At 38.4% G+C, this 14,962-nt stretch overlaps 2 protein-coding genes across 5 annotated transcripts; one reads left to right on the forward strand and one right to left on the reverse strand.

Annotated features, from left to right (window-relative positions):
* The first annotated feature begins 238 nt into the window (after positions 1-238).
* Positions 239-10,763, forward strand: dnajc14 (DnaJ (Hsp40) homolog, subfamily C, member 14). Of its 3 annotated transcripts, none has more exons than XM_041979707.1 (7): positions 239-702; positions 1,781-3,182; positions 3,316-3,422; positions 3,969-4,088; positions 4,241-4,401; positions 5,362-5,461; positions 7,714-10,763. In XM_041979707.1, exons 2-7 carry the CDS (start codon positions 1,923-1,925, stop codon positions 8,006-8,008), a joined length of 2,043 nt encoding a protein of 680 aa, XP_041835641.1. In that variant the 5' UTR covers positions 239-702; positions 1,781-1,922; the 3' UTR covers positions 8,009-10,763. The 3 variants fall into 3 exon arrangements, with proteins under 3 accessions (XP_041835641.1, XP_041835642.1, XP_041835640.1); XM_041979708.1 differs by having other exon boundaries at positions 239-594; XM_041979706.1 differs by having other exon boundaries at positions 239-415.
* On the reverse strand, positions 10,344-14,461 carry inpp1 (inositol polyphosphate-1-phosphatase). Of its 2 annotated transcripts, none has more exons than XM_041979711.1 (6): positions 14,196-14,461; positions 13,387-13,592; positions 13,232-13,292; positions 12,793-12,993; positions 12,514-12,688; positions 10,344-12,368 (listed from the first exon to the last, which is right to left on the reverse strand). In XM_041979711.1, exons 2-6 carry the CDS (start codon positions 13,588-13,590, stop codon positions 11,870-11,872), a joined length of 1,140 nt encoding a protein of 379 aa, XP_041835645.1. In that variant the 5' UTR covers positions 13,591-13,592; positions 14,196-14,461; the 3' UTR covers positions 10,344-11,869. The 2 variants fall into 2 exon arrangements, with proteins under 2 accessions (XP_041835645.1, XP_041835644.1); XM_041979710.1 differs by having other exon boundaries at positions 13,387-13,661.
* Positions 14,462-14,962: the final 501 nt, after the last annotated feature.

Consider the following 14,962-nt stretch of genomic DNA (forward strand, 5'->3'; position numbering starts at 1 on the left):
CTTTACAACAGGATCTAGCTTCGTGTGCGTGTGTGTGTGTGTGTGATTTTGTAGCTGAATATGAAGACACCACATTTTATTTCATTTAAATTTTTTTTTATTCCATTTTATTATTCTGTTCTATTCAGATTAGCATTGAAGCTATATTCCACTGGATTAGGTTACGTCTTGAAAATATATTATATATATAATGCAGTTTGAATTAATAAATTCAGGGTTATCATGACCCGTAGGAGGCAGTAGAGCCCTTCCGTGGTTGAAACAGCGAAGAAGAAACAGGAGGCGGAAGAAGAAACTTGATTAAAGTGGGAAAATGCGCAGAAGAAGAAGTAACTATATATTTACAAAAAAGAAAAAACCCCACAACGGACACTTGACTGTCAGTTTAAAACAAGGTTACACAGTTATCTCAGAGGTATATATGACATATAGTTTGTTTAAAAGCAAAATAGAAATAATTGCGTACTTACTGGACTCGTCCTGTGTTTGAAACTTGCCTTATCGCACTCGTCAAACCTTACAGGAAGAGGAAACAAGCGTTAATTTTAGCTAGTCCAGTTCGTTAGTGACACTAGCTAATAGTTAGCCGCTGAGGTGGGTTGCGTGTGAGCTTAAGGCGTCAACAGTTACTATTTTTCCTGTGGTGTAATCATCGTTTGATACCTTATGTAGTAGAAGTATTTGCAGGTTAGCCAGCGATAGGTGAGCGGATTTGAACGATGTCTGTCATCCTGCTTCCTCGTGCTAACACCCTGCTAACATTAGCCGTCGTAAAAAACAAAACATCTGGTATTTTAAAGTGTTAAAATGAGACCAGATGGACAGGCGGCTGTCTGTAAGACTAACAGCGTCTCTTTACTTAACATAGTTTGTTTATTTCATCCGGAATTTCACATACGCTTTATTTCTCACTCTGGTTTACTGAGTTAGCAAACAACAGCATTCTTGTTTATTGAGATCTGTCTTACACATGTACGTGTTTACAAAGCTTGCATGGCTTTATTTTCTCATTTCTACTACAGCTGGACATATTAAATAGTTGCATTACATTAAGGTTAAACATTAAGCTTACTCAGTTGGGTCTTTGCCTAATCCATTTTTAAGAGAAAGTTTCTTCAAACAACGTTGTTTCCAAATTATGAGGAATTTCTTGCTGCAATTAGATAAAAGTTCGTATGTTTGAGTAAATGTATCAGTGCCGCACTGTAGTACTCTTCTTCTAGAAAATGTTCTACTTTAAAACAGTATAAAACAGTATTTACTTAAAGTTGTGAAAGTACTGTGCAGCGATATTAAAAGCAGAAGTAGTAAAAATAGAGGGGTGATGATTGGGTATTATGTGGGCACTATTATTACTAAGTGGTATTCCACGAACATATCTTCCTCTGCTGCTCTGGTGTCAAGACATTTGACTGCAGTTTATAACCGTATATAGGCAGAAATGTCAAATCAAAGCTTATATTAAATGTATTTATGACTGGGCAGCAGCTTACATTTATTTTGGTATTTGGCTAATATGCATAATCCTATATTGCGATATGCATTGTGGCAACATTATCTGGAAATTTGATTCTTTTTTCTTTTCTTTTTTTTTTTTTGGCTGTATTTACTAATATAGTGTGGAAAATGAAGAACCAGGTGTAATCAAAGAAAATTTAACATAGAGTAGTTGCAAAATCTAAAATCTAGTTTTAAAATTTAGTCTATTTTTTTTTTTAAAGGTCTGAGAATGTTTACTGTGATATGATTGTCTTCTGATTTCTGATCTGTTGTATTTCAGATGAAACACTGCATCATGTGAGCCGTGCGAAAGCCTTTTGACACCCAGAAATGGCCACTGATATGTTGGACCAGAGTGTTGCTGTTAAGAACCCCCAGTCTCACTTTTGTATGGGACCCTGGGGAAAATTTTGCAATAGATTATGGATTTAGGAAATCCTCCTTTATGGGATTCCGACTTTACTGCTGTAATTGACATGGAGAAAGGAGCAGCTGAGAAGGAAATGGATGATGAAGAGATCCCTGATGGCGACACTGCCTCAGTGGCTGACTTAAGTCAGCGGCAGGGCAGAGAGACTGATGATGACTGTGAGGAGGAGGACAAAACAGCCTATCTTAAATCTCAGGAAATCCCAAATCCATCTACTCCACAACTCTCAGGAGCTGATGAAGCAGAGTATTGTGGATCCATGGAGGCTACAGAGGATACTGAGGAGGTTTCTGGTGGGTTTGAACATGAAAGCAGTACAGATCATGAGAACTCACAGGTCATAAATCAAGAAGAGGATGAAGCTGCAAAGGAGCAGCACATGAATGGGGAATCTGGCTGGAGAAGTATGGGAAGTGGAAGGAAGTGCAAATTAAGAAGCAGTGGATCAGTGTTAGAGCAGAGCAATCAGAGTTCTTTTTACTCCTTTCCAAAAGGCAATGTCATGTCAGGTGGCAGTCGGCACAAGCAGACACGCAGACGGAACCACCACCACCATCAGCAGAACCGGGGTCGCCGGCGGACAGGCAACCAACTTGTCTTTGCTTTCAAAGAGATGCTTTCAGAGTCTCTGAGCCTTTGGTGCATCTCATGCATCCACATGTTGATTGAAATTATCGTGACTTTAACTCACAATTGTGGAGTTGGAGTGGAGATGGGAGTTGTAAAACTTTACAACTTTGGGCAGCGGATACTTGTAAAAATGACTGATATACCCGGATTGAAGGCAGATGTTGGTCGAATTCTGAAATGGACAAAACACACAGGAACTGACCTACTGGAGAAAACCGTGAGGTCAGTAAAGTGGGTAAAGACAGCGGTTTTATCTGGTTTTGGATTTTTTTGTGCTTTAGCTATTATCAGTTCTCAGTGGTCAAAGGAGATGTTGATCCGCATCGGTGGAGAGAGGGGGAAACGCTATTGGACAACTTTTTTGGAGTCAAGGTTTTGGAAGAGAGTTGTATCCCTGCTAGACAGAATTCGAAGTCGGTTCAGGAAGGAACATCATGTGCCACAGTTCACACCTGACTCACCCGGTAGAACAGGAAGAGGTGAGCCAGACCAGGAGTTGGAGAGACTGCTAGCATTGGCTGAGGTACCAGAGGATGAGCTCGACCCCTTTACAGTGCTCGGTGTAGAGGTGCATGCCACAGAGACTGAGCTGAAGAAGGCCTACAGACAGCTGGCTGTCCAGGTGCGTACGGTGTGATACCAGAAGTGTTGCTTTAGTGTTAGTTTTAGCCACCTGCAATAATGACCAATAAATAGTGATATTTTTTTTTTATTCTTTTTGTAAGCAGCTTTTTCCTTGGTTTATTTTCTTTTAGGTTCACCCAGACAAGAACAAACACCCACGAGCAGGAGAGGCGTTCAAAGTTCTCAGGGCAGCCTGGGATATTGTCAGTAACCCTGAAACACGACGGGAGTATGAATTGTAAGTACACAGAGAATTTGGTAAACGTGTTAAATGTAAAACCAAAGTAAAACTAGAAAAGAAATAGTTTGGCTTTAATTCTGCAGTTGCTTGATAAAAACTAGATACTTCATTGATTATTGTAAGCTTATAGATTATGTAACATAATTAGGATAATATTATTATATGGGTATCACTATTATTATTACTGTATTGTTGTTAGCAAGACTATTATTACTATATAGTTTCATGATAACATATTCTGTAAGGAGATGTTGATTGTATAGACTGAATTTTGTTATTAGCACTACTGTTTCTATAAGATTATCTAGTGCCCCGTAGAGGTTGGTATAATATCTGAAGATTGTTGTAATTTACTGGGGTGGGATTATATAAGCTTATGCTTCCACCCACTCCCCTTGAACTGTTTGTGTTTTCTTTTTTTCATATATTTTCATAGTCATATATTTTATTTAATTTTTGTTTTTTGTATTTGTCATTATGTTCAAATAAACTTTCTTATCTAAATCTAAAAATACTTGTTTTGGTTGTTTCATTTCCACGTAGGAAGCGCATGGCAGCAACTGAGCTCTCAAAGTCCATGAATGAGTTTCTCACCAAACTGCAAGATGACCTGAAGGAAGCGATGAACACCATGATGTGTACAAAATGTGAAGGCAAGCACAAGTATGTTGCTACACACTCAACATCACCAGCACTTAATGCCATGATAGTAATTTCTGTAAATATGGAGAATCATACACACTGTAGCTGCTTCGTATGTAGTAAACTTTCACCACAGTTATATTTCTTTTCTGTGCTTCAATGTGGATGTGCAGGCGATTCGAGATGGATCGGGAGCCTGCTGAAGCCCGGTTCTGTGCTGAATGCAACCGTTGCCATAGTGCTGAGGAGGGGGACCTGTGGGCCGAGTCCAGCATGTTGGGCCTACGCATCACATATTTTGCTTGTATGGAAGGAAAGGTGTATGATATTACAGGTAAAGATCAGCTTTTACTTAAATCTTTTAGCAAGCCAAATATGCATTTTGTAGTTGCATGAGATTTTTCAGCATCAGTATTTATGTCTTGTGATGCGTTCACATGTAAAAAGAGAAGTTTTGCTACCGTCGTTTCCATCCAGTTGTAGAATAAATTAGATGCAAACTTTGAAAATGTTGCTTCATAGAGAAAAAGAAAACATTCTGGGCCATACATTTGCCTGCTCAGCATTGTGTTTTCATTAGAGTTTGTGGGCTCCAGCAGATAAAGTCATAAATAAGAGCCGTGGTAGCTAACTGGAAACAAAACAAAACATGGTGCTGATGCATAATGTGAGTCTTAGGTAGGCAAGACACAACATGAAAGTCACTCATCGTCCCCGGGTCTGAAGCAGCCACAGAGACATAATGAAGGTGAAACAGTGTGTTTTTATTTACAGAGATCTGGAATCACAGAAGTCTATTTGGGGATGAGTTACTTCAGGGTGCCAGGGCCAAAATAACCATCAAAACAAAACTATCTGAACAAAACAGGAGGTAACCTATACCAAAATAAAGTAGAAAAGGTTACGACGACTTACTCCTCTAACAAAAAAAAGGAGAAGAGGGAATGAAAAAAGACAAACCATGCATGAAAATCACTGCAAACTGCTGAGGTATAAACAAAATGTGGCTGTTTGGGAGATGAGTGCCCTTCTGTTTTCAACTCAGATTTTTTACAAAGAAGCCATCCTCCACCAGCCAATCCCTGGTGAGCTGCTGGAAGACGCACCAATCACGACCTGGCACCTGCACACTACAATTTTCATAATTAATAAACTACAGCAGTCATAACAGATATTTTCAGGGATTTCTTACAGCTGGTTATAATTAGGTTGTAATTTCACATCACTGAAAATGTTTTTCATGAATCTAGAACACCCGGTCATTCATATGATCTGTCTGTCTGTCTTGTTTCAGAGTGGGCAGGTTGCCAAAGAATAGGCATCTCCCCTGACACACATCGTGTGCCGTATCACATCTCCTTTGGCTCAAAGAACAGCAACACCGCACGGCACAGGTACGTTCCTGCACCTGTAGGATTTTATCACAGCATGGTTAAAAATAGCTCATTGGAAACACTATATTCTTTTTTTGTCTTTATTCTTTTGTTTAAATGTATAAACCCATGCTGTTTCTGTCCTCTTTCATATTTATTGTTGAATTGAATGAAGTGAGTAATGAACGTTAGGTTGGACAGCCCAGTTCCATTCACCAACTTAAACTAACAAGGAAGTCTAACTCTGAAAAGCTTGTAGTTTCGAAGCTGAACTTCCTTGTTATAATGACATAATTGGAGAAACATCCTAAATAACAAACTGAATTCCCAACAGCCACTGATGAATGTGGAAAAAGAGATTGTTATAGTTATTTCTTCCTGTATCATTGTCATTTATTTAGATGTTCATCACTTGATTAAGGCTACTTAATCTGCTGCTTTGTGATCTGTTAGGAAGAGTTGATATACCTTAAAATATCGTAACTAAGATAAATGTCTCTCTCTCTCTCTCTCTCTCTCTCTCTCTCTCTCTCTCTCTCTCTCTCTATACATATATATATATATATATATATATATATATATATATATATTTATATATATACATATAGTGATAAATTGGGACGATACTTGTTGGTACTGGACGTCTCCTGTGTGGGACATGACAAATAACTATGTATTTTACTCAGTCTACACGTTATATTCCGCTGGAAAGCTTAGATTCTTGAGATGTGAATGATGATACTTTTCCAGGCTACAGTCAAAACTGTAGATTCAGTAAAGATTTATTTCAGACCTGTTGTAAATACAGTTTATCTTGAAGCCATCCTGTACCAGTAGCAGATGATATTGCAACAAAAACAGTCTTGTTATATCAGCAAGGTTCCAGTGAAAGCAGTCTGGTAAACTAGTTGGCCCACAACAAGTGTTTTATCCATAAAAAGCTGTTTCAGGTTTAAAAAAAAAAAGGCAGGATTTTAAGAGGCATGTGTGTTAAAACCTCTGGCCTTGGTTTGAATGAGCTGTTTTCTGTAATGTGTTTGAGTACAACAGTCTCTTCCATGGTGCTGATGCTTAATTTGCTCTCAAAGCCAGTCTGTATAACAACGGTTTTAAACAATAAAAATAAATAAGAAAACTTTAAAACTGCTTTTTGAATAATTATATACATACAGCCTCTACAACCTCTAATAATTCATATGTTCTTGATAACTGCGGTTTAATTTTGTTGTAAAAAAGTGACAATGACCTGTATAATCTATAGGAGTTCTGCTAGTTATTTAGGCTATTTAGTTTAGCTCTTCTTAAATTGTTTAAATTTAAACAAATTTTTCGCTCTTAATTTTTTAAATTTTTGTTAAAGTTGGTTAATGGAACAAGCTGACAAATTTGGGTGTTGTGTTGTGCTTCCTGTCTTCAGTACAAACACACAGACGCAGACATCTTGCATCATGTCCACACACATCCCCATTAGCATAAGCAGGAAAAGGCCATTAGATACCCCCCCCCAAATATATATATATATATATATATATATATATATATATATATATATATATATATATATATATATATATATATATATATATATATATCTATATAGATATATTATATATCATATATTATTATCTTATATTTTCTTATCTTATATTATATTATATCTTATATTATCTTATATTATTATTTTATATTGATATATTGATGAAATTCTTTCTGATAATTGTGTTTAATGAATACATTTTCTCTGGTTTAGGAGGAGCTCCCTCTTGTGTTTAGACATTTATTTAATGAAAGTCTAAACCAGCACCATTTAAACTTCTATGTAGATACTATCAGATCCAGAAATATCTAGATAATTATATTTTGTGTTCATTACGCTGCCTGCCAAAATATCATCAAGTTGAAATGATATAATTATGGGCTCAAAGTGCAGACAATGACATTTTATTTAAAAGATTCAAATTGAAATTGTTCCAGCTCTTTAATACACCCTGAATGTTAGAGCTTGAATTTAGCTGGACAAGCTGAACAAAAAAAAAAAAAGAATAGAATAGAACTTTATTGTCATTATAACAAAAAGTGCAACGAAATTACAAATATAATAAAAAGTAACATAAAAAGTGGGTCATCAGAAGCAGGACTGGGAAACTGTTGTAGATAACTGATAGAAACTGTTGTTTTGCTCTTTTGATAAACCATCATCATTTATACAGTTATATAAAAGAGCATATCTTCACCTGACTCAAGTATCACAAACTTTCCATGTTGTCTTTCAGGGCATCATCAGAACATGCCCCAGGTCCGACAAACCCGGCCGACTTGCAGGACTTCTTCAACAGAATCTTCAAGGGCGGACCACCTAATGACATGGCTGCCAATGCAAACTTTTTCCCCTCAGGTCCGCCTCATCATCACCCACCGGGTGCTGGAGCAAGTCCGTTCTCCCCTCCCCCCGGTCCCACAGGTTTCTACATGCCAGGGGGGCAGCGACCAGATTCCAATGAGACCTGGACTGACAGTGGAAAACCCCCTCGAAGGAGGAAGAAGGTCCGTAAACCTTTTCAAAGGTGAAGTCCGTTGACTTGCAAGTGTATCAAAATCACAGCGCAGGGACACAATAAATAATGGCCATGTTTGTCTCGCCTGCCTCTTGGCATTCCAAGACCTGACCTGGAGACGGTTCATGGGTGCACGTCTGCAGTGAGATTAGCCAAAGCAGTGAGACTGATCATAAAGAGGAGCCAGTTTACTGAATGTGAGAATCGAAGGTTGAAGAGGTGGCAGCAACACCTTGTTTTGTTGGTCTTAAAAATGACTGTAGCCTTTGAAATTGAAATCCTTTTTAGGATGCTGTAATGAAACATTTTTCTTTTCATTATTTCCTGCCAAATCCATCGTCAATGCATGATTTATTCACCTGCATTTTAATGCTTCAGTTCTCTCACTTTTGCTGCTGTATAAGGTTATTTCAACACATCAGTTCCAGACAGAAGGACAGTTGAGGAGAGGGTTAGATTAGATCAGATTTATAGCTCACTTAACGGAAAAATGAAGGTGAGGGTCTGCGCAGCTTCACTGGGTCAGTGCTACTGTTATTAGTTGTTTGCATCTGCTTCTGGAGCAGTGCCTCGCCCTCCATATTTCAAGAGTTAATACCAAATCAACCAAACCCAACTCATCTGAACCACATTAACAAAGATAAAGCAACTCTTTATGGAAATGCAGAATGCTTTTTACTTACAGAAGAATAATTAGTCAGCTTCAAATTTTGGGAAGTTTCTGTAGGAAAAATTAGCCAGGGATCCATCTGATCAAAGTCACTGGGGGACAATATGGAGTTTCCAAGAAAGTAAAAATAGACAGTTAACTTTGGGAAAGTGTGGGCATAAAATGTAGTACTGCCATGTACTATATCTTATTCAGTACAATGCTGTAGTGCTGGTATCTTTACCACCAAAACCATACCATGCTCCATGACCACTCATTAACAGAATTTGCCTTCATTAGCTACACATCTACAGCTCTATTTAAAATTTCTAAAAGTTCAATTAAAATTTGTGTAGATGATAAATAAAATCCTGATAGGAAAGTAAAATTTCACTAGTTAACCAACAGTTTATCAGCTGCTTGAGTTGTACATGTTTATAGTTAATCCGACATGATGCTGACCAGCATGTAATCATAGCGCTGTCACATCTTTCTTTTCATCATCTAGACTGCCGTCTTCATTTCAGTTTCAGACATAACACTAGTTTGATCCGGTAAGTGATAAAAACTGTTAATGCTGCTACATTGTTGATTTACATTGTTTTTCAGGCAGCTGCTGAAAAACTAAATTTCCAGTCATGTCAGTTTTGACCTTTTGTTCATTTTATGCCAGTAAGATGTTTCATAGCATCTTAAGTCATGACTGTTTAATACCAGCCATCTTGGTTATTATTACAAACAAAATTATATGTCCTTCATCGTCCTCTTGTTTATTACCCCCCCACTTCCGCCAGTGTGTAATGCTATCTTGATGGTTCATTACAGCGTTGGCAGTCATGTGCTACAGGCTCTTATTCAATTACAGTTAATGTGGTTCAGGTTTGAACGTCACAGATTCACAGAAATAAGAGTAAAAATCTATAAACAACTGATTTGCTTGCAGTTTCCACAGCGATACTGGTTGTAACAACACGAAGGAGTCAGCTGTGTTGACATGAGCCTTGGATAGCAAGTACGCTTAAATTTTAATCATAGCTTCATTTAGAAAAAACAAAAAGAAAAAAAAACGGCTATTATTGTTTACAACTGACACGAGGATTGTCAGAATGAAGTGATATGGTAATAATGTGCGATAAGGCATTTGATAAAGGCTATTTTATATATTTGCAGCTTTTGTTTGTGTTAATTTCCTTTTGTTTTAATTTGCACACCCACCACTGAAATAACATCTGCCATCAGTGAGTTAGCCAAAACCAGTCTCCTCCAGCTGCAGCTGAGAAGGAGGTGTAGCCCGACAAGTTAACGTTTCACTAGCAATTTTTAATTTTTTTCCCCCTGCAAAACAAATTCTGATTGCACAACCATTACACCCTGGAGAAAAATATGGGAACTATTGTGTGATATTCTAATGTGCAGCTTAAAAGGAGCAAATATAGTTTGAGATTATTTAAGCAGGATGAAAAGTTTGCCATGCTTCTGTTTGTCAGAACGTTTTTGTTTATAGTGTTTGACCAGTTTTCTATACAAGGAGTAATTGATTTGAGTCTAAATAACCAGTTTAAAACACAAAAACTAGTCCTGAATTGGCTTTTTTAAGTTAAACTCTGCACCAAACTATAAATATCACAACTAAAAATGACCTTTACTGAGAGGGCAGAGTAAAATTTTAATTGTAGGAAGATAAGAGACAAACAAATGATTCATATTTGTTAAAACATTTTTTTCTTGTCGCATTATTAGTTGTATCCATATTTTCAGAAGGTTAAATTTCAATGATCTGCTTGAGTCCCTGTTTAGGAAACTGGACCCACAGCCATGAGCATGCTCAACATGACGCTTTATTCTAACACTTTGTGATTTGAGAATGTGCAGTGGTGTGTTTAAAGAGGTAGCAAAAGTCCAAGAAGTCAATGAAAGAGCCGACACTCCAGAGTTTGTTTTTTTTGTGTGTTTTTTTTGACAGAATATGCAGAATTATTGCAAAAAATATTTGACAATCATCAGGGTTATTTGTCGGGAATTGTGTGGTGAGTTCCCGGCTGACGAAGTTTTAAAAATATCACTGTTCGGTTTGTTTCCCCTGCTTTCTCCGGTTTTCAAATAAAGGTGATTTCCTATATGCACAAATGTTGGTTACATTTTCTGTTCATTGTTTACTCATCATTCGTCAGTTACAGTGTTTTGTTATTGTCTATAAAAGTTAAAACATTTCATACATTTACAGAGAAAACAACACATTGAAGGAAGTTTTTACATTGCAAACTTGCTGCTGCTTGCATAAGTCCCATCCTTCCACCTGGCCTAGCATTTCATTTTACTGTAAAGCCCCAGTGAAAAGGACTCTTTGTCACTGTTTTACTTCATTTCTTTTCCATTTGTTGACCTTTAACCAACTGTGCTAGGGCCATGAAAAGAGAGCAGAGCATCTGCTCCTTACAAGGAGCCATTTCAGAGAAGTGGTGTTGATTCTCTCCTTTGACTTGTTACAGCCTTTTACATGTTAGATTTAGAACAAGGATTGTGAAAATGCATTCTTCAGTATCTGTAACTAAGAAGATGTTGTGGGTCAGTTAGAAGCAGTCTTGTGTTGCCTTCCTACAGCTTTATATTTCTCAGCTGTCCAGCAGTGAGCACTTTTTCCTTCTGTCTATGATAAAATGTGAAGAGCTCATTCAGTGCAGCTCTGAGCTAGAAACCATTCACAAATAATGCTTAACTTGTTCCTCCTGCAAGGAGGAAGCCAACATCTAAACAGCCCCGTATAAAAATTAAGCCTCCCTGTACATAAATTAATTTAGCACAAAATTGGAAACCATGTCAGTTCATTTTCCTGCTGGTTGACCCAAAATAAATAAGATAATTTGGAATATTTACAATTTACTTTTGCATAGGACAGTTTGTTATATTTTTTTTTTAATTTGACTCTGAGATAATCATTTGAATTTTGAGGGAAAAAAATACTGCAAACCTAAATCTTGACTGCTTGTTTAATGATCCAAAAGAAACCCGTTTTAAAATTTTGGGATGCTCAGCATTAATATCATTTGCCCTAGAACTGTAGTTCACTTTGCAATAAATGCACGTAAGTCTGGTTAAAATTAAAATAGCATTTCTGAGTAAAATATATCACCTCTATTCTCACGCATCTCCCCAGACTAGTATAGAAAACATGAATATGATAATTTATGCAACATTAAGTGCATTAGCTTGCGGTAGTTCTTTAAGCTACAGTTTGCCTTTTAGTGCACCGATGATGCTGCGTAGCTGAGATAAGTCTCGATACGCCACCAGGCCGCCATGATTAGCCCAGCGGTCGGCTCCCTTGTGTTCGGTGTAAGGCTGGTTGTAGATCAGTTCTGTGTTGTGATCCCGTCCTTCACAGGTGGACTGCAGACTCTTAGACAAGTCCACCACTCCCCCTCCGAGGGCTCGGAGCAAGGCGTGAGGAGCACAGGAGTCCCACTTAAAGGTGCTTCCCTCTGAAAGAACGTAAATATCAGAAAGGCCCTGGATGACACAGAGGATCTTGTAGCCGGCTCCAGAAGCGTATATCAGCTTGTCAGGGCCACACAGCGAGGTCAGAGCTTCTTTCACCACCTGCTTTTCACTTGAGCTCAGTACCACAGACAGTCCTTGTTGACCTTTAGGTCCACAGTTTGGTGGTGAAACTGAACAGACGTTGATGTTGCCATAGGACACACCCCAGTAATGCTTTCCCCTCCAGCTGCGAATGAAATGAATCAGAGGTCAGAAGGCTTAACTTCAAGCTGGAAAAACATGCATGTCAACTACCAGCCAAAATCAGATTTTAAGTGAAGTTTTTGTTGTGATTATGATTATTATGATTGCTGTCTGTTGATTCAACTCACCCTCCACCTGTTGGATCTTTGTGGTTAAACGGCTGGTTGATAACACCCATGACAGGCTCGCCCGTGCTCCGGAGGTAGACCCCAATCAGAACCAGGGCGCAGTGCAGACCTGAGGGAGACAAGACGCCCTCCTCTACCACTTCCTCACGCCCCTCTATGTACTGACTGGTGGCATCTTGTTATCAAGTAAAGGAGACAACAGAAGCATTCATGATAAGCCGTGCTCTCAGGAGTTTCTTAGAATGAGATTTTAGATAAACCGCCCATTTTTATTTTTACCTATGGGGTCAATCCAGATGCCAAGTTCAGAGGGGCTGAGGGGAACAGTCAGGCCGTCTGTGCTCGCTTCAATGGTCGCCAGGTCTTGGTGGATGGCTTGTGCCAGCAGAGATGCTGCTGTATGGTCACCATCTAACACCGTGGCCAGCAGTTTCGCAGTCTCCTCCTCTGTGCTGCACACCGTGACCGTCACACTTTCTCCTGGTGACACAATGAGGCTCCGATCATTTTACAACAAACCACTTCAAATGTTTATAGAGCACAAGGTGTAACACGATTAAATATTTAGACAGTGACACGCATTAGTGTTGACATTTTATTCCACTTGAACACATGCTGATCTTAATGCCAGAAGTATTTTAAGCTCTTCAAGTATATGCTCTACTGCTGGGACCCTGGTGACCCAACATGTATGTTATGTGTAATAACGAGCAATTACCAAGCCCGTTTTCAAACTTGTTAGACTCCTCTCCATGAATAAAACCATCCATGTCAGGGAACTGCACAAAAACAGAAAAAGAAAACATCACAACACAATAAAGTCTTGATCCAGCTCTAGTTCATTATGTTGGTTGAAACTTTGACTTGTCCCACCTGAGTGCCCACATCATGTCGGATCATCTCCTGGATCACCACATCGGCAAGCGTCTTAAAGTCCTGCACAAATTTCTTGTTCTTGTCATCGCCAGTCTTCTCCTGCACAAGGAGCTGAAACAGAGGAGCCTCCTGCCTGCAGACCCGAGCCACATTTGCAGCCTTCTCACCCACCCGTAGCAGCAGCTGCAGCAGATCAGCCATGCCTGAACAAAAAAAACCAAAAAAAAAGAAAAAAAAAAAAAAAGAAGAAGAGGCAGGGAGCCTGCTGGTAACTGTGAAAGAGAGAAAAAGAGATGAGGGAGGTCACATGTGCACATGCTGGACTAATTATAGTCTCAAAATGAAAACAGGGCATCTCTGAAAAAAGAAATGTGAGGGAGGGATGTGGCTTTAGGGCTTTGCATGAAAACCAGAAAAGCAGCTCACCATCAAGTCAAATCTCCATATAAATATCCTGAAATTATGCAAAACTTTGTTCCACAGCTTAATAAGAATTTGCAGTGACAAGTGTCATTAAGTTTTTAATCCACTTTTTTTTGTGTGTGTATAAAAACAAATGGAAAATTAAAACATTACCACCTCTCTCTATAGATATGTTACCTGGGGATGGAAACACAGGCCATCTAAATGTGTAGTTTAATAATACGATTATATTTTGACCTGTAATTCCAGCAGCGTCCTTTTACTCAGCTGTATTATAGCTGCCCCAAAACAAGTATCTTAATAACATTCATACGCCAAAAAGCAAAGAAAAAAAATTTAAATATACGAAAAGAAAAACTAGGCTGTAATGACTGAAACCTTACTGGTTACACACTGCTCTTTTCTTCCTCTCGATGACTGCGTTTTCCTGTCAGAGCTGCCGACACCAGTTGCGAGAAATTCTGACGAAAAAGGACTACAAAGCACACGGACCTTAATAAAATGACAATACTTAAGCCCCTGATTAAGATTGATTGACTAGATCTGGGTTCTTTACGTCAGTTTCCTATTGCAGGAAGGGCGACGCTCCTCTCTCATCAAAAGGCTGAAAAATATAAGGTCAAGACACGAACGTACGCACTGAGCACGGCGGATTTATCAAGGTACGGACAACAGGATGCGGAACGCGGTGCGTTCAGAGGAAATATGAAATTCTACTTCTACAACTTGGAAACGGCAAAGGCCGTCTTTCTGAAGTATATGTGCGGCCTTTTTGTTTGTGTATTATTTTTTACATTAAGGAGACGATATAATATTATTTCCCCTGCACTGTGGTTGACGTTTCCAACCAAGTACAGTGAAACTTACCTCAGAGCAAGAAACTGTTTGTATTTGTATGTACTTTATTGCATGTAGAATATAAAGTTTTGATACTTTTGAAATCATGTGCAGCTACAGTGTGCTATATAATAAGCTTAAATTTAGTGATGGACTTTAAGTAAAATATTCATATGTGAGTAAAATATTGAAATCATATAGCCTTTATCTTTCAGACTGTTTGCTTTCTGAAGGGGCGGCAGGTCTGTTTGGAAAGTGTAAGAAAAATGACAAAACTTTAACAAACACAGGATGAATGCGGGAAATAAGATTA

This window comes from Melanotaenia boesemani, chromosome 3 (assembly GCF_017639745.1).
Source record: "Melanotaenia boesemani isolate fMelBoe1 chromosome 3, fMelBoe1.pri, whole genome shotgun sequence".
NCBI classification, from domain to species: Eukaryota; Metazoa; Chordata; class Actinopteri; order Atheriniformes; family Melanotaeniidae; genus Melanotaenia; species Melanotaenia boesemani.